At 33.3% G+C, this 25713-nt stretch overlaps 1 protein-coding gene across 1 annotated transcript in view; it reads right to left on the reverse strand.

Annotated features, from left to right (window-relative positions):
* Positions 1-25713, reverse strand: part of SIDT2 (SID1 transmembrane member 2) — a gene marked incomplete at both ends in the record, with an annotated part of 51522 nt that overhangs the window by 18223 nt on the left and 7586 nt on the right. Inside the window, 8 exons of the mRNA XM_035731228.1 lie at positions 3578-3714; positions 4764-4881; positions 6513-6558; positions 7820-7968; positions 8647-8713; positions 13301-13374; positions 15782-16470; positions 16887-17192. Of these exons, the coding sequence (XP_035588321.1) occupies positions 3578-3714; positions 4764-4881; positions 6513-6558; positions 7820-7968; positions 8647-8713; positions 13301-13374; positions 15782-16470; positions 16887-17192 (1586 nt within the window). The remainder of the gene's footprint in view (positions 1-3577; positions 3715-4763; positions 4882-6512; positions 6559-7819; positions 7969-8646; positions 8714-13300; positions 13375-15781; positions 16471-16886; positions 17193-25713) is intronic.

Consider the following 25713-nt stretch of genomic DNA (forward strand, 5'->3'; position numbering starts at 1 on the left):
TAGAGTGGTCAGACGACTCTGCATTTTGTCAGCGTCTTCACCAAATAAAACTATGTCATCAGCATACTCTAAGTCAACAAGTGAACCTCCTGGTAGAAGTTCAACCCCTGGAAATCTAGACGAGGAAAGTGTTATCTCTAAAAGTACGTCGACCACAAAGTTGAACAAGAATGGGGAGAGTGGACAGCCCTGACGAACACCACTTGAGGTAATCAATTCTGATGACAGTTCGCCATAAGCTCTCACTCTACCAGTTGTGTTCGAGTAGAGAGCCTTCATAAGGTTAATGTACTTCTTTGGTACTCCTTTCAGTGACAAACACTGCCATAGAACCTCACGATCAATAGAGTCGAATGCTGCCTTAAGATCGAGAAATACTACCATTGTGGGGCGTCTGAATGTGTGTCTGTGTTCTAGAACCTGACGTAGTGTGAATATCTGGTCTATACAACCACGTCCAGGTCGAAAACCAGCCTGGTTATCTCTAGCCTGTTGTTCACGAGCTTTGGTTAGGCGTCGAAGTATCATTGAAGCTAATATTTTAGACATTATATTTGTCAAACTGATTCCTCTGTGATTGTCACAAGAGGACTTTTGTCCTTTCTTATAGACTGGCACAATCAGTGATTGAGACCAGTCAGATGGGATTACGTCCAGTTCCCAAATTCTACCTAAGACCTCGGTTAATCTCATTGATAATACTGGACCACCATCCTTAAAAATTTCAGGAGTAAACCTGTCATGGCCTGATGCTCTTCCTCGCTTTACATTTCCTATAGCTTTTTCAACTTCGTAAAGAGACGGAGGACCTACATTAACTTGCCATTCAGGTTGACTAGAGATCGTGGGAAACCGAAGTGTGGCTGAAGGCCAGTTGAACTGATCCCTAAAGTGTTCTGCCCATCGATCCAATCTCCTGGATTGAGAATGTATAATATGTCCATCTTTCTCTGAGAGTGTTTCACTAACAGTCGGTTTCCTTAACAAGTCTGAACAATTGTTTGCTATTACCTATTGCCGCTGCCTTTTCCATCTCTCTTGCTTTCGCTACCCACCACTGTTCACGATCATTGCGTAGACTTCTTGTCAGCTTGCGCTTAAGCTGACTCCGCTCTTCATTATGTTCAGAGCCAGGTGGAATGAGTTTCCGAGCATCTATCAGTGAGATAGATGCTGCTGAGATCCAGTGTTTCTCCCTAACCTTGCGGTTTACCTTACTAGCAGATATCACTGCTGTTTCCACAGCTTTTCGGATATCATTCCATGTTGCATCGGGGTGGGCATCACTTACATGGCTGCCTAACTGTTTTTCTAGTTGTTCCTGAAATATACTCTTAGTTTGACTATCATTAAACAGGACCCTAAGAGGTTTCATTGCAGTGTCTTTCTTACGTTCAGTAAGACGCAGGCAAATACGCGCTCGTACTAGAGCATGATCTGAATCTAGGCATGTGCTCCAGAATGAGCGAGTCTTCTATCGAGCCTCTCCATCGGTGGCTGATAGTCATGTGATCTATTTGGATCCAACGTTGGGACGAATTAGGGGGTCGCCATGCCAAAAGATGTTTTTCCTTATGCTTAAAGTTAGTATTTGCAAGGAACAGGCGGTTATCTGAGCATAGCTGCAACAGACGGTCGCCATTATCTGTTCTTTGAGCCACGACACCATAAGATCCACCTAGGTGTCTTTCTCTATCGCTTAGTTTACCTACTTGAGGATTAAAGTCACCGGCCACCATTACTACATCCGAGCGCCTAGCTTTTCGGAGAAGGTCGGAGAGCTTTCTGTAAAACTCATCTTTTACATCATCCGAGCTGCAGTCAGTGGGAGAATAGGCAGAAACGTTCCGTTTAGTCGGACAGCGCACAAACGACTGTCTACTGGGATCCACTCTAAGAGAGCTAGTTCTGCCCTAGGACTCAATGCTATACCTACGCCGGCAAGGTCACGGGAAGCAGAGTCAGGGCTTCCAGATACACGAAGTGTGAATCGAGTCGGTTCTTTATTTTGGCATGGTGAGGTCAAATGAATGACGCTACTCGGATCCTGTATGCGCGTTTCGGAGACGCAGCACACATCGATGGCGCGGGATTCTAAAGTCCTAGCTAAGGAAGCCTGTTGTCCTATTTGGCACAGTGTTCGGACGTTTAAAGCTTCTACGTGTAGTTTAGAGCGTGGTTTCAGGAGACCAGGAATAGCGTCCCGTGTACTCGAATCGTTTGCCCTAGCGGTGCGAGGTGATAAAGAGACGTGAGGAGGGTTAGTCATGGAGATAAGAGAGGTATTAGGAGGTGTAGGAAGGATTCGAATGTGACCAACTTGGTCTCGTGTGCTGTTAGGGGTATGAGGGCTGATATCACTTCCCGGCTGCCCACACCGTGGAAGATCCTCATCACAGATACTAACTGAGGAAGTATTGAATTCTATGGAGTAGTAAACATACAGTTTGGTGATAAGATTTAACTGAACATAAGTTTTCATTTCTTTCTATGTATTACGAGCCGGATTGTCATGTGAAGATAAATTTGTACATTTACTTTTTGCCTATTCTTTAGGTTAAAGATTTTTCATATAATCTCTTTGAGAAGTTTCTATCAAAAGTCAATTGAAAAAAGTGTCTTCAATCTACTTATAGCCTCCGAGGACTTTTATGAGGACTTATCAAGGGCCCAAAGAGATTTTTATGTAGAGTGAATATTCCTTGAATTCAATTTAAAACTAAGTAAATAGTTCTTGTGTAGTATTCATATTTTAATTAAATGACAAATAATTTGATAAGTTCTAACTGTAATAGTACCAATTCACCTAAAATACACTTCAAGGTTATGAATCGAAACGAGGACTTCAATATATGGATCTCAGGAGGCAACAACACATGATTAAGAGCTGCTAACCGGATTAAGTTCATAACGAAGCGAAAAGGACTGGGGTATTTCAAGAGAATCTCTAGCTCGAAAAATACCAGATTTCACTAATAAACTGAGACTCCATTATTAATCACCGAACAAAATTTATCTTTAGGTACAAACGTTTTAGACTCAGGCAGACTAATTGAATTTAATCATTTTCGAGTGACAGAATGTACGTTTCGTCCTATCTGATGCCCGTCAACCCGAATCAAGTACTTATCATTTCAGGTGTAAACGCCTTATTAACTAGAATAATGAGTTCAAATCCTCCAGCTAAAATTCAGAAATTCAATAAACTTGTACTTTAAGGTTATATTGGGATATTCGATCAGGAAACCTACATGCCAAAAAATACAGACCGACCTCACTCCAGAATACTAACAGTGGAAAAACATTGGACCTTAGTACCACTTCTAGTAACAATATTGGTCAATATGCTACCCATTAAACAAACTGGAGGCTATTCACATCCAGCAACATAATGGACAACGTATTGGTTTTTAAAGTAGCAAGTAATACGTCCAAGTTTTATTGTGAACATCAACACCAGGATACAGATGATATCATTTCTTATCTGTACGTGTGACCAGCTGATATTTATATTGCCGAATTCCGTGAACCATTTCACTGAAAAAATATTACAATAATGACCAGAAATAAAACTTACAACACCAAGAACACCGAGGAAAATAACTACAGCCATAACCATATATGCTGAATGCGCTGATGCATTCACATCAGGATGTCTTGTCTGATAAATTTTTAACATTATTAGCATACCGAGTATATACATATAAGCAGTATCTGAAAACACAAATGATAGGATCAAACAATAATGACTCAGTCAAAGAAGACATTTTAAAGGTTATAAACAGAGATATACAGTACACCTATCCACTCGTAAGACTTTGAACAGGAAGTTTTTTACGTCTGGTACGTGAAAATGGCAGCAGACATTTGCTCTTAATAATTAAAAATATATGAGCCATTATGTGGTTGTTTGGGCATTTTCCAAGAATAATTATTAATGTCATCCTTGAAAATATAAGCTAATTGTAATAGTTGTGAGTAATAAAAAAGACTTCAGTCAATAAACAACATTAAATATTAGAGGCATTGTATTACATATTTTGTAAATAAGGGTTTTTATCTTAAGAAAAAATACGTTGGTAGTTATTTGTTTCACTCAGTAAGGCTCTTGAAAAAACGAAAAGTATGGTACTGAAATCTGATGGCATCCGCGATTGTTAGCATAAGATTCACGGATACGTGTTTAACAGCTAAAACTGTATTGATTGAAATAATGAACCCATTGATGTTAGACCACCATGATCTCAATCAAAAACTTATTCTCCACAACCCCCTACCGATAAAACTGTATTAACTTATTACCAGTATATATATATATATATATATATATATATATATATATACTAAGTCGTTATAATCTCTATGTACAGAGAAATACGTAAGAGAGGTCGGTGAGACTATAATTTATGGACGAATCAATCAGATGTAAGATAACAGGTCTTGGGTTTTGGTGAGAAATTCATTTATCCATTTGGCAAAATAACGTTTTGGGTTCTTAATTGATATCAGTTCGTGATGAACACCTTGAATCTAATTCCTAACTCTAACCATCAACTCGAAACCAAAATTCTAATTTCCCACACTGGTTTATAACCCTCATTTAGTCATAGTTAGAAGGTGGACACTTCAGTATCGCTCTAAGGTTGTTCATAAATTATAGTCTTGTCAGTAGGTCTACTATAAAAATGAGAGATTTTTAAAATAAGAAAATAAGATGATTTACAAAATAGGATAACTATATATTAGTATTTTGGTTGGCTTACCAAATTGGAAATTAGAAAAATTCGGGCACATATGATAACATGCACTCATTAGACCTTCCATAGTTAGTGCTAAACCCATTGCATAAAATAAACCATAATGCTGCGGTATACCCAATACCTAATGAAATTTTATTTTAATAAGAAAAAATAAAAGAACTAATAAAATATAGAATCAAATAAGAAATTGTACATTATAGTGTTATTGAAAGAATACATTTATTGAAATGCTTTATGATCGATAAATTACCAAACAATTGTTAAGAGGAAGTTGTGAAAATTATTGTGGTATATCTAAAACGCCTAAAAAGTGTCTCCCCATCCGTTTGTAAGAAGTTAAACTTAGTTTGCAATTCAGCCGAAAACTTTAATAACAAACTGTCTCTGTTGCAATTAAACTTGAATTAATTAAGATTTGAAATGAGTGAAAGTGAACAATAATATATTTACTGCAGATTGAGATGTACTTGTTGAAAAGGATGATCCATCAGAACTATAGATACAAGTTCACGCTGAATGCTAACACTATTAAAATTCAATGAATTACGAAATAATTTACGTAATGTCTAAGGTGGCTATTTTCGTGACACGATGTAAGTTGCGTTATCTTAAATATTAATATATCTGTACCTAAACTGTAAGTAAATTCAATAAACTAAGATATAAATAGGGCTGAATTACCATTATCGGGGACCTGTGTCCCAATGTAGTGAGATGTCCTATTGGAAATAACACCTTATTTATGTGACTTTTCCGAGAGTGATCTCTTTCCTAGAAACTCACTAATCAATACAGAGTACTCAAGCGACATAATTCTATTTGGTGAAGACTGCCTTGAGTAACAATGCAAACATGTTTGGGATAAATTTCACTTCCTGTAAATGCAAAATTTTGTTCCAGGACTGGTTCGTGTCAGCACAAGAACTAATGATAAGGAGTGAAGTAGTTGGATGCGTTCGTCATCACTTATTTTGCAAGTCTTAGTGGGACGGTGTCTAACGAGATCTCGGCACCAATTCAAAAATCTCGGTTAGTTTTTGTCAACTTGTATCACTTGTGGCACAGTCGAGATACCCATCTAACAAACAAAGGAAAAGTATACCATGTAGAAATATACTCTGTATTATTACATAGCTATGAAACATAGTCAGTGAAATTAAAAGACATATGTAGGTTGTGTGTGTCCTAACAGAATTGCTTTCTCAATTGAGGTGGCTGTGATACGTATTGAATACGCCCAACAACTGACTAATTCGACATATTATACTCGCTAGAGTATGAGTAAGCTGGAAGAAAGCTAAAAATGGCTAAACCAAAACGTGGTGTCGCTCCATGAGATCATCGACTATTGTAGTGACCCACATTGGTAGATGCAGGCTATTTGCATCACATCAGATAGAAAAACGTCAGGTTACATAGCTTATAAGGGACTACAATGATGCAGATCCACTAAATCTTTATCTTGTTTCTAGACTTTAGGTCCCAGTATTCTTAAATGTTAAATGTTTTAATAAATTACACAATCAACCTTTTAGAAGCAATACAGCTGAGGATATTCTCTAAATTATGCATTATTATAAGTCTTGTATCTCCAACCCGCTTAAACTGTTTCTGGTTTAAAAAAGATTTATTGGTTGACAAATAACTGATGGATATACTTACGAAGAATATTTAACAATAAAATAATGAACACAAGGCTATTTAAGAGATATTTTTCACAAATAAACACAAAAGCGAACACACTATGATTACCTGGGAGTTTGGGTTTAAATTTTTTGATCGCCTATGAAGAATATCACTATAAGATGGATAGAAGAAGTAGGTGTATAGAATATATAATTATATATAGTAAGTGTATATATAAAGAATAATGACTATAGGACTTAATAATGTATATCTAAATCTTATATTCAACGGTATGAAATGACTTGAGAATAGTCGAATAATAAATCGTCTCATCAAAAACTAATAACTATTTCAGGTGGAATTTTGAAGATTACAGGAGAGAGAGAGAGAGTACAGACAATTTAGACTAATCTTTTACTACAACAAATAATCACACACATTTGACTTGATAATACATATTACATGATTCGCCAATATGTTTTAAAAGCATGACTTTTAATGAGTGAATTCTTCATAACCAATTCAATCAAAACAGTTGATTAGATGAATCATAATGGATTTTTTCTCTTAAAAGTTTATATGAGTGTTGACTGATACTATCTGTGTGTAAATTGATTGTTTAAATAAGTATGACCACGTTTTACGTATGAACAACATGTTTAATTCAGATATTCAACGTACTTAATCAAAACAAAAATTTCATAGCCTAAATACAAGTTTATTATAAATATGAAATGAAAACTGGTTAGAGAGATGGATTGTTTACTCGATTATGTTAGAATCGAATTAGCGTAAACATTTGGTTCTTGTAGCAAATGAATTTTCTCACCAATGTAAAAATATATTGTACAATAAGACAAAAACTATTATAAACTGCCTATTGATAAACTAAGCCACTTTTAACGGCAGCGCAAGTATAACCACACTCCACCTTTATATATATATATATATATATATATATATATATATATATATATATACCTCGGAGGTGGAGAGGTAGAAATTAGTGTAACTTCTGAGGTATATTGCGACTTCTGACTTCATTAATGACAGATCATTAACTTTGAAATGAATTTCTCAAAGACCAAACGAAAATTTATGACCTATGTAGACAAATAATTTGAAAATGAGGAGATAACTAACTGTTTACATCGAATGAGGATTACTCTACATCACGAAAAGGCTAAAGTTAAAAAGTATTAACTACCAGAACAGACTTAGTAACTGAGTGATATTATGCTCACCTTCAAACTTAAAGGTTTCAAGTTAAACACCATGTAGGAGTCATGAATTAGTATTAACGTAATGTCAAAAACTTCTTATTTTTCAGTAGCGCTACAGCTGATGTCTTTTCGCAACAAAAGTAATTTGAAAAATATTGGAGGGTTCTACAAAAACTATGTAAATCAATGAATCATGTTTGTGTTACTTACCGTCGGGCAGTCAAACCAAGAAATAATAATCCTAGCATAACATAGCCAATATTTGAAATAATATTGTTAAACGCCGTGAAGATGCCAAGTGAATGAGCACATTCAAAGTTGTAATAGCATAAATCTTCATTACCAGTTTCAAAAACAGCCTACTCATATTATTTATGTGTTGAAATAAAATAAAAAACTCATATTATTGAAGAAGAAATATACAAAACTTAATAATAAAACATTATGAGAAACGTCAATTAAGTAAGAGAACATATTGGCTACATGTATATTATACTGATATAATCGGTATCCACCTCTAGTTGATTTATACCCTTCCCTCCAACAATTAAACATCTCAGCATATTACACTCTATACCAAGTTACCCAACCTAATCGCCATATTGCAACTTGATCAATAGAATTCGGTCAGCAATAAAGGGATTAAGTAAACTTAACATTGGTCACTAGTCAGTGGTCAAGCAATAGTAAACTTCTAAACTAATATAAATTGTACGGTTTAGTAGAACAGGCAAATATAATATCAGTAGTCGTTCGTTAATAACACTAGATAACTATTTAGTTAATTTGCAAGTAGTTATTAAACGTAAACGAGATTGATAGTACCTCAGAACTCTGGAAACAAATTATTTAAAAAGTTAAAATGACGCTCCATCTCATCATTCAGTTTAAGTGAGTTTATCAATGTATCATACAAACCTATAAATCAGTTACAAAGATGGCGTGATCTTTAGTAAAACTAATATTTCGCAACCCTATAAATATATAAAATACAATGAATATATACATATATAGAAAGAAGGTATAAGTTACCTTACCTTTTGGTATGTCATGATTAACTGTACTGCTGGTAATCCATAGAAAATGGATATGATGATTAAATACCTATAAGATTCATTAAATAAGACGGAAGAAACGATAAATTTAAAGTTGACATACCTTTAATTAAAAACAAACAATAATATGATACTAAATTCAAGAAGAAAAACCGAACATCATCTACAAAATAACTGTTCCAACTACGAAAAACACTGCATCGGACAGAGTGGACGACTGCTTCATCTTCGTCCGCACGAACATCAATTAACGGTCAAACACCATGACATATCTTCGCTTATATCAATACATATGGACAAATGTAAACACACATTCGACTGGAAAAATATTAAGATTTTGGATACAGGAAATTCTAAATACACCAGAGAATTTTTGGAAGCTTGGCATTCAAGTCAATCAGCAATCAACATACACATTGAAACCGACCCAATCTACCAAACAAATAGGGAAAATCATGGACAAATATAGGACCAAGAATCAAATCAAAGGGAGGTACAATCAATGTAAAGAAGTAGACAATGAAAGATTAAAGGTCAACAATAACCAACCAAGATAAAGATTGGACAAAACAACCTGTGAGTCATATGTGGAGAAATTTGAACAATTTACTTCTATCTGAAGTTTGTGCTGATGATGTTGTTCAGACGAAAAATGAAAGCTCCACGACCAAACCATCCAGCCCAAAGAACAAAACTCCACCTAAATCTTAGATATTTTTATCAATCAAAGGTAATAACGTTACTTGAGAGAAAAACTATCGGGTGCCTGTTGTCCACTCTTAAGATTGTAGGTTATTTAAAATAATTCATAAACTTAAAACAATTAGTCCCTTTGATAAATTTCGATAATGCAATGAGAAGACGTAGTTTATCAGAATTATGTGATATATTTGCGCAATACATTTCGAACAATCTGATCACACATATACTTGTTAAGAACATTTATATATGAAAAATTAAAAGGTCAACTAGACAGGTTAAGGGTAAGTCATAACAAAGGAAAAAATATTAAAGTACACAAAAACAAATGTGATTACCACTCTGGACAGTAAATCAGTACTACCAGGGTAGGTTAAGTGTAAGCACAAATTGTTTTTGAACACATAAAGGGGTTTCAATTTTCGTATAGCCAAGGCTTCAATAAACCTTAGTATACGTCCTTGAAGGCTTTTGTACAACACAACAAATGATGATTTGATATCAACCTTATGACCCGTCTCAATCAAATGTTTCGCAATGGATGATGATGTCTGTCTATCCTGTGGTCTTATTTCACCATTGGAATTCATCTGATTTTGCAACCATTTTGGTATATGTTCACCCACCCTTAATTGCAAATCACGATTGCTCCTCCCTACGTACGTGTTTCCACACATACATGTAAATTTATAGACACAATGGGATGTGACACAATCGTTTTCATGCTGTTTGGGCTTTTGGTGAAACATAGACCTTGTCTTTTCGATAATGACAAGTTGGGCTGCATAAAATGTCCGGTTGATAGCTAATTTAAGTCTCTGTTTCAACATGAGACTATTTGTGTCACCTCTGAATGGTAGCGTAATATAAACTCGCTTTTTGGGTGCCAGAAGCATCATAGGTCTAGTCATATTGCAACCCTTCCAGCGGTTTATGAACTTCAAAGGGTAACCATTATTGAATAACGCATCAGTCAGGAGCTTCATCTCTACTTCAATAGTATCACTAGTACAAATACGATTGATTCTATTGAATAAGCTCTTTATTAAACCACGTTTATAATGAATAGGGCAGTGACTATGAAAGTTAAGATATTGTCCTGTCCATGTTGGTTTTCTATATGTAGCACGTTTGATGGAACCATCATCTCTCCTAGTAATCAGGATGTCAAGAAAAGGAAGTTGGTTGTTCTTCTCTTCTTCACATGTAAGAGAAATGTGGTTTTGACTACTATTGAATTCTTCTAACAAGTGGCTTATGTCTTCAATTTTATCACCTATGATTATTATGTCGTCTACATATCGTTTATACAGACTCATCTTTCGAATTGAGTCTCCAATTAAATTTTCCACATATCCCATGAACACATCAGCTAGCAATGGTCCTAGAGGGCTGCCCATAGCTACACCATCTATTTGTCTGAAGTGTTCACTTTCAAATGTGAATTTTACATTGTCTGTACATAATAATAATAAATCTTTAAGAGTTTTAACAGGAAAAGGTAGTGGAAGGTTTTCCGACGTAATAAAGTCACACAAAATATCAATGGTTTTCCTAAGAGGTACATTTGTAAATAAAGTGTTTACATCAAAGGAGCACATTGTCTTTGTCTTTATATTTATATCCTTTAAGTAATTGATTAATTCGAATGAGTCAGTCAAAGAATACTTACAATATTGATTTCTGATAGGGTTTAATAATTTTGTAAGCCATTTTGCCAGGTTGTGTGTAGGTGACCGACACATAGATAGAATTGGACGTAGGGGGGTATTAGGCTTATGAATTTTCGGTAATCCATATAAATTAGGATATGCCGAACCCATAGGTTTTAATAAATTAAACTCATCTTTGTTAATAGCATTCATGTTTAACAATTTCACAAGATTCGAGTTCACTTTCTTTTCTAATTTACGTAATCCATCAAAGTCAACATCAGCCAAAAATTTGCTTTTATCACTGAGAATGGATTCCATTTTATTTTTGTAATCTGACTTATTCATAATAACAACACCAGATCCTTTATCGGGTTTAAGTATAATAATATCGGCATTATTTCGCAATTCTTTTAATGATTTGAAATGCTGAGAAGTTAATATGCTTCTCTGCTTTGGTCCAGAAGAATGAAAATGATGCGCTATATCCACTAGTTTGGCTTTAAACCAACTTTGATTCTCTAAGGACGAAGGGGTTAAAGTACTCAATTGATCATAGAGGTTTTCAAATTGGGCATTAACTGTCAATTCAGAGATTTGTGTTATCGGAACAGAAAATTTTAAACCCAAGGACAATGCCTCCTTTTCATGAACAGACAATACAATGGAGGACAAATTAGTGACATATTTATCAGGATTGATTGGGAAGGAAGTGAGATTATTATTATTGCAGCAAGATTTTTCTAGCTTTTTCCTTATCATTTCTTTTGTTTTCAAAATGACAGTACTACAAAAATTGATGAATTTGATATGGCAAACTATAGACATTTGATTGAGACGGGTCATAAGGTTGATATCAAATCATCATTTGTTGTGTTGTACAAAAGCCTTCAAGGACGTATACTAAGGTTTATTGAAGCCTTGGCTATACGAAAATTGAAACCCCCTTTATGTGTTCAAAAACAATTTGTACTTACACTTAACCTACCCTGGTAGTACTGATTTACTGTCCAGAGTGGTAATCACATTTGTTTTTGTGTACTTTAATATTTTTTCCTTTGTTATGACTTACCCTTAACCTGTCTAGTTGACCTTTTAATTTTTCATATATAAATGTTCTTAACAAGTATATGTGTGATCAGATTGTTCGAAATGTATTGCGCAAATATATCACATAATTCTGATAAACTACGTCTTCTCATTGCATTATCGAAATTCATAAACTATTACTCAATATTAAAAGTCAATAACCAGCTTTTAAAGTAACAACTGTAAGATTTTCTTATGTTAGTGGTTTACTTCAACATTACCATCGCTCGACCTTACATGATTCAATTCGTATCTGCGACAGTTTTTTCTACCAATTAATAAAGTACCATATTACCTTGTAATGGTTAATGCTTTCAAAGCAAAACTAATTGAAAACAATGTCATGATTGAATACAAATACAGAAACAATCACTGTTTTAAAAACTTCCCTTAATGTATAAATTTTGCAAACTTTTATGCCATGAAAGAAGGATAAATTTTAACAACAATGGCTTTATTTATTATGTTTAGTATAATATTGAATTGTCAGCATAAAAACGATGAGATGGAGAAGGAAGTCCTTTAAACTTATTGATTGGATGGGTGATCTACTGAGACAGGAGTAATTTACCATAACGTAATAACTACCTCTATCGCCCAACCGTTGGAGGATTTTATACTGAGAATTGCTCATTGTGGAACAGATAATTAATATTGAAAAAAATATTTAATAATTAAGTATTTTAATGATCAGTCTTGGTTATTGTTGGGGATGTTAGATCCCCAGAACTCACTTCGTAAATCCTTTAATTCTATTTTGAAAATTTAAATTTCCTTGTTTTCGCGCCAAAAGCGCACTTTTAACCTTCATATTGTATTTCCCATTTGAGGGAATCTTTAACGGCTATTGGTCCGTTGTGTATTTTTAGTATGCTATTTTTGCTACGCTTCCCAAGGACAGTTTTATGAAGTATATATACGTTTGATTTGTGTCTGTTATTATTCACTCTTGCTTCTGGCTTACGGAATATACTTTCCCGTTCCAAGCTTAGACTTCTTCCTCTAGTTAGCGGGGCTGAGACGCTTCAAATAGCTAGCTTATTGGTCTACGGTCACACATCTTTGTTCCGTTCGCATACTAAGTGAACTCGTAATAGCTTCAAACCTAGCAGTTATATTACTACCAATATTTTGAAGTCAGAAACTTTCTTGATCATAACCATTAAAACAGTACAAATAGCTTTGAATGTGCTTACCAGAAATAAAGTAAATATTTTCTATTCAATGTTCCATAACGTTTTTTAGACAAATCTGATACATATAATAACACCTTAATAATAAAAAAGAAAAAAATTAAATAATATTAATTAATAGATTGATGGTTACGATCTCTGTGCGTGTGTGCAGCAAAAGATTGAAATGAATTTGTCATTTCTTAGTTTGCTGACAGATCGTGACACACAAAAAACAAATCCGTCATTACAACATTTTAAACTGTTCATTATTAGACTCACTCATAATTGAGAACATAAATAATTACAAAAGTTACTTGTTGTTACTATTGATGATGATAGAAGGGAAAGTAAATAGGTACTTATTGTAGTAATTTGGTGCGCCTTTAATGAGTAATTATAACGAATAAAACTTTGAAAGAGTGAAATTTGAAATTTCTTGCATGGGGTTTAAAAGTTAGAAATGACGAAAATTCTAAACATTCCTTTTTGGTTTAATTTTGGATGAATTTTCATGGAAAACACATCGTTCAACGTTACTCACCTTTAACATTCAAAATGAAAAGTGCTGATCTGATAATGCCAAATGTCATAACATATAATTGAAAAAAATTTTCACTATAGTTGTTTTATCCCGACGAGGATTATGAATGGTAACTTTTGAGAACTATTTATTGGACAAATATTGTACGTATATTCTCAATGTATAACTATTCAGTAGCTAGATTGTGTATATCTATACTCCTCTTATTACAAGCTTTATTTTGACCCATAAACTATTATTATACGACTTGCCGTTCTTGGGTTATGCCCAGTCTATTAATTACAGGCCCCCACATTCACAGCCACATTTGACTAGATCTTGTGCAAATGGTGCTTTTCTATTTTGTGGTGCGATGTGGTTTGTTTGGTTTGTATATAAACCCAGTGTATGTTTGAAACACATGATTTATATTGCAGAGGCTGAGAATGGTGCTCTGGACTCAACAGGCAGGGTAAGGTAGAAAGAAGGACCGATAAGGACTCTAGACTGCTCGAACAGGTTTACGCGTCATTGGTCCGGTCGGTAAATCACTGTTCTCTAAATAGCGGCATCGTTATGTTATATATTAATAGGGTACAAGGCCATAAGTTATAACAATAATATATCACTTAAGTCCAGAACACTAAACACCATCTAGTAAGCTTTTAGATGACAAAATTAGCATTAACTATGCCATGGCTAGTAATGGAATCTCGTACTTTTCTCTGAAAACCCCGCAGCGTTAAGCACTGAAAAAAAGGCACTGTGTTCGAGTTAAAATACAAACACCAGTTGACCAGTTGACGAATCCCAAACAAGACGAAAGGTGCTTCCTAGGTTCCACTACTTGCTATAGTCAATCTGTTATATTAAATCTAAGATAAAATGGCTATATAAAGGCGATTGTTTTAGTAAATGTAATGAAAACTATAACTTATGGAAGAATCAATTGAATTAATGACAATGAGTCTTGGATTGTGAAGCGGAATTTATTCGCCGATATAGATAAATAGGATTTCGGTACTATAGATGATATCAGTTTGTAATGGAAACCCCTACTTTAACTCCCAAATAATGATTCATGATACTAGTTTATAAAATCTTTTTGACCTTAGTAAGCAGGTGGGTTATCTCAAGGTGACTTATAGACCGTCCATAAATTATAGTCTCACCAAAAAAAACTTCACAATATCAAACATCATACATAACATCGTGCATTAGATTTACAAACTGTAACTATAACTGACAGATTGATTGAAGTTAAAAATGTAAACCAGTGGATATCAGTTTAATGGTCTAAATGTGATAAGCTAGTCACAAGACCTAGAAATTCTTTAAGTTATATATTATATAGGCTCATGGGCGAGAACTACTTTAGAATTTTAAGGTATGAGAAGGCAGGTACTAGATATCAGATGATTTTTTAATCGATGTTATAGTGATTAAACAGAGTTAACAAAATATAAGGACGGATCGACCAAATAGTTGTAGAATAATCAGAAAATTCACTTTTACTTAGAATTGGATGATCCAAACTAGTCGGCAGTGAAAATACATGAAATATTTTACTTTAAGTCTTATACTTTTAACAATAAAACTTATGATTATCTAAAGTTTTACCTTTGAAAAATAATCTTATTCTTTGTTAATCTAAAGCTATTCGATCTACCGAATTTATTTCCAAAATATAATAGGGAATAAGTTGATTTATTTACAGAAAAGATTTTAAAAACGTAAGATATGTGAAAATCATTACTAGTTACTTTATGATCAAAGTATATGACATGAGTTCCTGATATGAACTCTGTTCTATCTATCTGGTAGCTGATTAGCAGTATCAATAGTCCTTGCATAAAAACCTATTGAATTGTAAGTTAACATTTTTTTAGAAATAGAACTGCTAAACTGTCTTAATTTGGTACAGCAAACAGAAACTAATTTTTTTCAGAAAAAAAAACTTAAATCATTTGACAAGAACTTACATTCATCTTATACATTGGAATAAATTCTGAATTTACATCTGTCTGATCATCTGTTAAACCAATACTACTCACAGAATCTGGCTTATCATTTCGATTTTTATCATTATTATTAATCTCATGACTGGTATTAACAGTAGTATTGTTAGAATGTACAACAGCTGATTGCTGAGATGTATTAGGAATCTCTTGACCAATCATTGTAGAATATGTAGAATGTGTTGGTATTTGTATTTTGTCTGAAATAGTAGTACTATTAGTAAGATGATTTAAATTGGAGAAATGATCCTTTTCTTTTCTTGTTTGAATTTTATTATTAGCACCGATGCAACTACCACCACTTACAACATTGTTATCATCATAATCATCTTCATCATCTGTGGAACTGAACCAACCGTGTGAGCCTTGTATTTCAACTAGAGGTGTTTGGTGAATTGTACTACGAAAATGAAGACTAGATTCCATTGAATTATTTAATGAAGTACTCTGATAATCTTGTGGTAAACTTAATACTTGATGGTGTATACCAGTATGAGACGGTCTAAGTATGTTCAAACTATCTGATGAAGTTTTTACTATATTTGGACCAGAGGTAAACGGACGTTTTCTCATATTATTGACAGATTTCATTTTTTTGTAGTTCTCTAATGATATTTTCGTTTTATTGTATACAACAGCATTATCATAAGACGCTGCAATGCAATGGGAAAAAGCACAAATACAAATAATTAATTGGTTAATTCACTCATTTATAGCGTAATTTGAAGAAAATATACATTGAAAAAAAAAAATACACAAACTGACAACATTTAAACATAAACACACATACACACAGCTATAGACGTAGAATTATCGACCATGACACGATATCTGTAACAAACAGAATCAGGGTATTAAAATGAAAAGAAGGGAGGGGAACCAACAATTTTTACAAATAATCAATACGTTGGTAACTTATAAAAGGGCATGACAACTACACAGAATTGATGACAATTAAAACAAAGAAAAACCTAACAGAAAGATACATAAATGATTTTATTGTAGAAAAATAGAGGTGTTTAGTAATAAGAGTGATTACGAAGTAGAGAGGAGGGAATCAACAAGTTACCTGATTCTACAGGAATACTTTGAGTCTGTAAACTATTACTATTAACATTATGATGTAGTTCAGTATGACTGGAATTGAATATACTGCCATAATTATATCTATCTTTTCGGTTAACCAAATTGGTAGATATTCGTGGATCAATCGGTCTGGAAGTAGTTTTTGAACAAGTTGCTGTATTTACTGGTATAGTAGATGAACAGGAGGAAGATGCTGCTGTATTGGCATAAAAAAGGTTAGAATTGCTCAAATTGACAGAACAAACAGTTGGATCACAGTCTGAACCACATTCAAAGTTAGCCATCAACTCTAAGAGTATAAGCATATATATATACATATATAAGCATAAGAATTACATAAAATTAAGAACGTTATATATAATAGTACAGTATATCATATGAATACTCACAGAAACTATCTTTTACAAAGCTGAACTTTAGTGAAACCGGTATAAGAAAAATTGAATTAGCACACAATATAAATCAGTGATCATTCGACTATCACTTAATTTTAACAACAATATGAAGCATATATGATTGAACACCTGATATTTTAAAACAAATTAGAGTTATACAAAACTTCAAGCATCGTAAACGGGAATAATATTAGAATGTTCAATGTACATCTGTACTCACAAACGCACGTAAATACGTATAGAACATTTCACTAATAGAAAAATGTATTGGATTCATGACAAAAGATTAAAGAATATACATAAATCAAACAAAAAGAATAATAATCTATACTAATGAATAAATAAGTAGTAGATAAAACTATCATAAAGGAATATTCAAAAGTGCATGATTTAATTGCTCAAAAAGTTAGTCAGCCATTAGTAACGTAGAAAATGACACATGTGTGAACTGACCTAAATTAGCACATCAAATTAACACAAAATGATATTATCAAAATGAATACTGAAGTAATCATAGTAAAAGTGATTATAAAAAGATTAGACACCATGATGACATCAGGGATTTCTGGAATAAAAGATAAAATATATGTGAAGATTATATTTGAAATAATCTCAGCGATTGAAATTTAAATAATTCCAACGTTTCGTCCAGTTAACTTATTATTACCCTGAAGAAGTCCAGATAAGTTAGCTGGACGAAAAGTTGGAATAATTTAAATTTCAATCGCTGAGATTATTTCAAATATAATTTTCACATATAATGACTTCCCTATACTCGGCGCCCAATTCCTGTCAAACTATTCGTTCTAATCTTGACGAATATTCGTATAAGAGACAAAATAGTTTTGAAAGTCGAGATCTAAAGAAGATAAATAGTGAATGCAACTAAGTCATTGTGATAGACTTCCATCCATGTTATGTAATGTCTCTAAACATCAGTCGTAATAATCACGCGGATCCCAACCAGATATTATGAATTTACTAACAGTCAATGACTTTGTGAACTAATTTGATTTAGAAAATAAGAACTTTCGTCTAAATTTGAACGAATAGTTTCACAATATTTGGGCGCCGAGTTAATTTAAGACATTAAAAAGAAGAATATATTTGTAAAATCTCAGCGAATCAATTTTAAGTAAATCCAACGTTTCGCCTGGCAATCTGGTCCAAGCTTTTTCAAGGAAAATATAATCAAACAACAAAATTATCGAATATAAATAGGTACAAGGTTCTTCGGTTTACTGTATACTGAATAAGTCATCCAATCAACGTGAAGGATTTTTTATAAATAGGTATTTGCATTAATGTGTAAGAGACATGTTTATATGAAAATAATATGAAAAATAAAAGTTCATTTGAAAATAATCAAGGGGAGAGAAAGAATAAGAAATTGTCGTGTTATCCTGGGCCATAGAATGACTTAAGGATTACAAGGTAAATTCAAGGTTATGACAAATTGTTTTTGTACACATAAGGACAAGGTATGTGCTATGGAACCAAAAACGTGTTAAGACAACAGAATGTGTTTATACGCAAGTGATGTGAGAAGAAATTTCATTCAACTAAATATTGACTTCGGTCTGTGTATATTAAGAAAACAGATCATTTTTATATATCAAATGAACCAAAAATGCCACAGCCTGCATTTGATGAAGATAAATAAGATAAGTAAACAAAATAAAAGAGGAATGTATATGTAATTGAAGGTGTGTGTTATTTTTAATGTTCCAGTCAATTGTTTAACATATTCAGATAAGATAACGGATTTGAATCATTGAACGTATTATCTATCAATTAGTTACTATGGCATAGATATATCAAATTGCAAAAAGGAGATCAGGTTTACTTATTAATTATTAGTTGCCATGGAACAGCTAGTTGTATTCCATCTCTCCTATTAATATTGTTTGAATTAGCCCATATATGTAGGGCTCCGGCTGTTAGTCGTTCTTTGTAAGAATTGAATCCTTTTTGAATGATTCTCGTGCCATTGAAATCAACTGTATGACCCGATTCAATCGAGTGTAATGCTATCGCTGATCTGTTCTCAAGCTTTTTTACATCAATTGAGGATTTAGGAATGTGCTTTAAGCACAGTTTGTGTTCCTTCACCCTCACATTTAGTTGCCTAGATGTTTCACCTACATACGTTGCATTACAGTCATTACATTTGATTTCATAAACACAATTTTGTTGATCATCCTTGTGTATTGGATCTTTGATTCTTACTAGTTTTGATCTTAGAGTATTGTTTGTTCGAAAGAATACTCTTATATTTTGACGAGTTAAAATCCTTCTGATGTCTTCTGAGATATCTTTACGATATGGGATCACTACTGTGTTCATCCAATCTTGCTTAACTCTTTTTTAAAAAATATCATTCCGTTTTCTTCATTCTTAATTATTCTTTTAATAAAACCTTTCGGATAATTATTCATTAATAGAGTGGATACAACTAAATCCATTTCCATTTTTATATCATTCGGTTCAGTGACAAGTTTTTTGACCCTGGTTATCAAATTTTTGGCCACTGTCACTTTGGTCGAGTGTGGATGCGCAGACTTAAAATCTAAAAATTTCCCTGAATATGTAGGCTTTCGGAATATATTAATTTTTAAACAATCATTATCCTTCCTTTCAGCCAGGCAGTCTAGAAAAGGTAATCTGCGTTCAGGCGATTCCAACTCTTTAGTAAACTTGATTTTGTCATCTAAGCTGTTGAACCGTTGGAATAGTTCGTCTAAACCATCTCGTTTTATAATGACAAAGGTATCATCTACGTATCTTACCCAAATTTTTGGTGGAATGGAACACATTGAGATAGCAATTGTTTCCAATGAATGCATGAATAAATTAGCCACAATTGGAGAGACAGGTGATCCCATAGCCACACCTTCTGTTTGTCTGTACAGAACTCCTCGAAAAATGAAAACCGTCGAATGTAAACAAAGCTCCAACGCTCTAATAATGTCTGAGGGGTCTAGAAGGCAACGCTGTTTAAGATCAGTGTCAGAATCTAACAGGTTATACACAATATCTAAAGCTTTTTTAACAGTAACATTAGTGAACAATGAGCAAACATCAAAACTTGCCATTATTTCATCCTCTTCTATCCGAATATTACTGACAATGTTTTTGAAATCATTAGAATTTTTTTATTCCATATTTTATTACGCTTTCATATGGTTTAGGAATTTTGGCCAAGTATCTAGAAAGATTATAAGTTGGTGAATTAATGTAATCAATCGCAGGTCTTAGTGGTACATCTTTTTTGTGTCTTTTTGGTAGGCCATAAAATCTACACGGGCTATTGCTTTTTGGATATAAAGAGAACCATAAAGATGATCCTAGTTTGGGCTTTAAATTCTGTAGCAATTTGGCCGTTTCAGCTTTCAACTTATTTAAAGTGGCTCTACATTTGCTCTTCATGATTTTTTTCATACGGTCCATTATGGAGATGTTCATTGATTTTTCTTTCATAGTCAGAATTATTCATAACAACAGTGGTGTTTCCCTTGTCTGCTATCATAATAACAATTTTTCTGTCTTTCCGTAACTGTTTTAGGGCATACATTTCTTCTTCAGAGATATTAGGCGTATTAGGTTTTTGATTCAAAATTACAGCTGCGATTTTAAACCTCAATGTATTTGCCTCATCATCTGGAACATTGTTTAAGGCAGGCTCGATCAACGGAATAATTTCAGAAGCCGAAATCCGTGTTCTGTTCATATTGAAATCGAAACCTTTTTTAAGTATTGAAAGTTCGTGTTGATTTAACTGTCTATCCGATAGATTTACCACTATTTTGTTTATATCGAGTTCCTTGGATTTATTTTTAATCTCATCGTTGTTGGATTTCGACGAATGTTTAAACATTTGTTCAAATTTTCTTATTTGACGTCTTTTTGTGATTTGGTTATAAAAGTTATCTCTATGTTTCAAAAATTCATCAACACTTGTTTTTAATTCTGGTGGTATAATTATTGATAAAGCACTATCAATGTTTGCTATACGTGAAGGAATACTCTAGTAGCTGTAATAGCTGCTTTTGTGAACGTATAGAATTGTCTGGAGTCTTAACTCTTAGCGTTTTTGGATAAACATGCTGGTTTAAACAGCGTATATTGAAAATTCGGTGGTTATACCAATTGTACATTTTCTTCGATAATTTTATGCGATTGCAGAATAAAAAAATAAGAACTTTCGTCTAAATTTGATTTAGTTACCTCTAACTTTCTTCCAAACTCCAGACTACTCCTATACCAACCTTCATTGAACACTGAAGTAGGTGGTGGTTGGGTACATGTAATACATACCAGCCGCTGTGGTTAATGAAGGTTTACTATCATATCAACTTACTCGCCATCTTGAACTAGCAAGCTGAGTCTAACCGCAGCATTGATCACTCAGTGATCCAAACGTACGAGAGCAATGTTTCGAAGGAATCCATAAACAAACACTAATAATTCACGAATGTCCTCTATTTTTAAAGACCACGTTTCACAACCATAAAGCTGAACAAAACAGTGTTGTGTGGTATACTCGTCCTTTCATTGAGAGATAGATATTTTGTCTTAGTCACAAGTGATCTAATTTGACAAGAGCGAAATTAGTTTACGGAATCCATGCTGAGATTTTGTCAGACATCAGCCCACCAGGGTTAATGGAACTTCTAAGACAGGTGAAATAGTAAGCACATTCAAATACTTCAACCATTATAATCATCTTAGGCGTTGACATAGACTCTTTTTCACTCTTTTTCATTTAGAGGTGGGGAAACGCGTTTCAAACATTGCAGCATTGTTTCTGAAGGTAATTAGAAAACTCTAAATTTTGTGAGTCTTCATTGAACAGGACCATATCATCTACTTATTGTCAATTAACAAGTAAATCTCCTGGTACGAGATTAATTCCCGAAAACCTAGAGGAGAGTATTATCTCTAAAAGAAAATCTATGACCAAGTTAATTAAATCCAGGAAAATGACAAATTCTTGCGAACAATAATTTATATAATCAGCTTTGATGGCAGTACACTATAAGCTCTGAGTCGAATGATAGTGTTTGAGTTTATACACTTGTTTGGTATCCTACTTACTGATAGATGCTGACAGAAACTTGTCGTTCAATGAAATCGAATTCTGCTTTCAAGTAAAGAAATGCCCCTATAGTAAGGAGTCGGTAGGTACGTCTATGGCTTAACATCTAATGAAGGGTTATATGATAGTTATATGATAGTGCAAGTAGTTACATACCGTCAAACTTCCAATGATCATATTTTCTAAATGTACTGTACTGGTGTTCCGAGAAAATAATTTAGTGGTAATGAGATTTTAAAGGTAAATGGCTCATCAGGGATCAAACAATTACCTAGGAAAATACACGCATCAACCCATTGAAACACTTAATTCTCTGCAGCTAAACCAGATATGAAAAGGGATAAACCATCATTCTTCATTAAACGAAAGTGTAATAGACCCTAAACCTTTAAATTTATTCTTACTGACTTGACTAGCAATATACAAATATGGTGGATGTTTTCAGGTAATATTATTAATTGATAAGAAGAGTTTTGGAGAGATTAGCTCTAACATTTGCTATTCCAATGTAATTAAAATAGCTGAACATAACTATTAAATTAAAAACAGAAGACTAAATATTAACTTGACAATACACCAGGAATGAATAAGCAAACCTTTCGAAAAAAAAGAAAACAAATTTTCAGTATTTTTTATAAACATGAAAAACAATCAACTGCAAATTTATTTCGTTCCTCAAGTCCCTACAAGCATACAAGAGTCTTATGATAGATTATATGGGAATAGTCAATACTTATGTATTTACGAACATATGTATAAAGGTGAAAATACGGAAATATACCAAAGCAAAAGAGGTATGCTGACGAATTTAAGGTGTAAGAACCCTCCATTATTTCAGATTATTTTATACAGTAAAAGAACAGATGCTAATATGTGTGAAATAGAAAGTGTCTTGTAGGATTGGATGATAACCCATCAATTACAGTCACAAAGATGACGGTATTTTTAACAGCGCATTACTGTTGATATATTATTAGCACTACTGAATTAGGAGATCTCGATTACACTGATTATTTAGTGACCAACGTCGTTATGTTTGTCAAAACCTTTATTTTTGGTCAAATTCTACCAATCAAGTTGCGATAGGGCTACGAGTCTGGACATAGCGTTTACTATGTCTTGAAATCCCAAACCTAAAAATCAGTTACGGCGCAAATAACCCGGTATTAACACATCTGTGACTGTGAAAACGTGAGGAATGAGTTCAAACTACACACACAAAAATTAATCCCAAGACGACAATATTTTTTTGGTTCCGAGTAGCATGAAACCTGATTTCCGAATTTTATTATTGATTGTTTTTAATCATCTAACAACAAGTAGGTACACTTGTACACAAACGTTGTACGTCCATAATTTCTGGTGTTTAGTAGACATTTTTATTTACTATACAACCTGCCTTTCTTAAGTCGTATAACGATTATGTGAGGTTAGTAGACTTAAGTTTCTTATAGTGCAAAAACTGGTGATTAGAACAGTAGACAATATAATATGTACTGTCGCATAGATTAAGAGTTTGGCTAATTGACATATATGCATCCCAATGTAAATCCGTTTAAATTTCTTAGGTCTAATCAAATAGAACACGTGTTAGACTAGTTTTTCACAATTTTAAACATGGTTACAATATTAATGTAAGAAAGGAAAACTCACTATTGTTAAGTACTTGATCACGACATACAAACAAAATAAAGTATTAAAAAAAGGCATTTTCAGTTGCACAAGAAAAAAGTAAAACAATTTATTAAAACATTATTATGGAGATGTAGTTCTACCTTGATTATCTGAAATAAGATTAACCATAAGTATAAGACAATTAGTCGAAATGAGACTACATACATCGCATGCAGCCCACATACCATTAGATGAATTCACATAATATCATTAAATTACACTAATACTTTTGCAAAACAATCTCAGGATTTATTTTTGATGCAGAAAGTGGTCATACATTTGAGGAATGGTTTGGCAGAAAAGATATTTTCTGAGTATAATCTGCCGCTATGGGCGACGTAAAAGACTTAGTCCCAATGAGTATCAGAAGTATGAAAATCATATCATGCTTAGACATCCACGAGAAGTTCATTTCGATGAAACTGTCAACAATTTAAATAAAATGTTTTGTGAACAGATGTCACCATTTCGTATCAGGTATAATTGTCTACAGTTGACTAAAGAAGTTAACGAATACTACACTACATACGTCAGTAGAGTGAATTCACAGGCAGAACGATTTAAATTAAATGTATTATCCAGTGGTCCAGCAATGGATATTTCAGGAACATGCTCTGTTATGGGTTCAAATCAATTTACGCCCGAAGCAGAATATACAATTAGTGAATTGTCAAGCTCACAGCAAGGCGAATTTTTGTGAAATGTATATGAAATTGTGGCAGTATCGGAGGACAGAAAAACAGAAGATTCTGTAAATGATGCTCTGAGTCCAGAATTAAATGAAGCCTTATTGGCCTTACATAACACTGAAATTAAACTCTACACAAAACAAACTTATGTTTCATGCAATATTTATTGAGAAACCTGGAGGGATCTATATTCAGAAAATAAATAGAGCAACACAAATGAAACTCAAAATCATAGAGACAAAAGTTTCTAATGAATCAACTTCTTATCATACTTTTCATGTTATTTTACCAGATATGATTTGTCGTAATAATTCACATATTTTTGATGAAATTTCTTATAAAAATGAGAAAAATATTTCGAATGAATCATATAAATCTGTATTCTGATTAATGATTTTGTCATATAATAATTGACAAGGGCAAAAGTTAAAACAATTCACATAAACAGTGTAGATCGAAGCTGCATATATACAAGGTAATTAGCTACACTATACTACAAGTAAATCATTTGAAGTGTTTCGCTAATCAAAAGTCTATTCATATTAACTAATGATTTGTTATATGGGAGAGGACAAACCAGATTCCAGCGGAGGAAGAAATAAGGAGAGAGCGCTGGAAGTGGATAGGACACACATTGAGGAAAGCACCGAACTGCATCACAAGACAAGTTCTCACTTGGAATCCTCAAGGCCAAAGGAAAAGAGGAAGACCAAAGAATACATTACGTAGAGAAATGGAGACAGACATGAGAAAAATGAACAAAAATTGGATAGTACTGGAAAGGAAGGTGCAGGACAGAGTGGGTTGGAGAATGCTGGTCGGTGGCCTATGCTACATTGAGAGTAACAGGCGTAAGTAAGTAAGTAATGATTCGTTATATTAGTATTTAAATAACATGCACTACATTATACACGTAGAAAATGAAATAAAAATTATAAGCATTATAATTTGTGA

The sequence above is a fragment of the Schistosoma haematobium genome, chromosome 1, assembly GCF_000699445.3.
Source record: "Schistosoma haematobium chromosome 1, whole genome shotgun sequence".
Classification (NCBI taxonomy): Eukaryota; Metazoa; Platyhelminthes; class Trematoda; order Strigeidida; family Schistosomatidae; genus Schistosoma; species Schistosoma haematobium.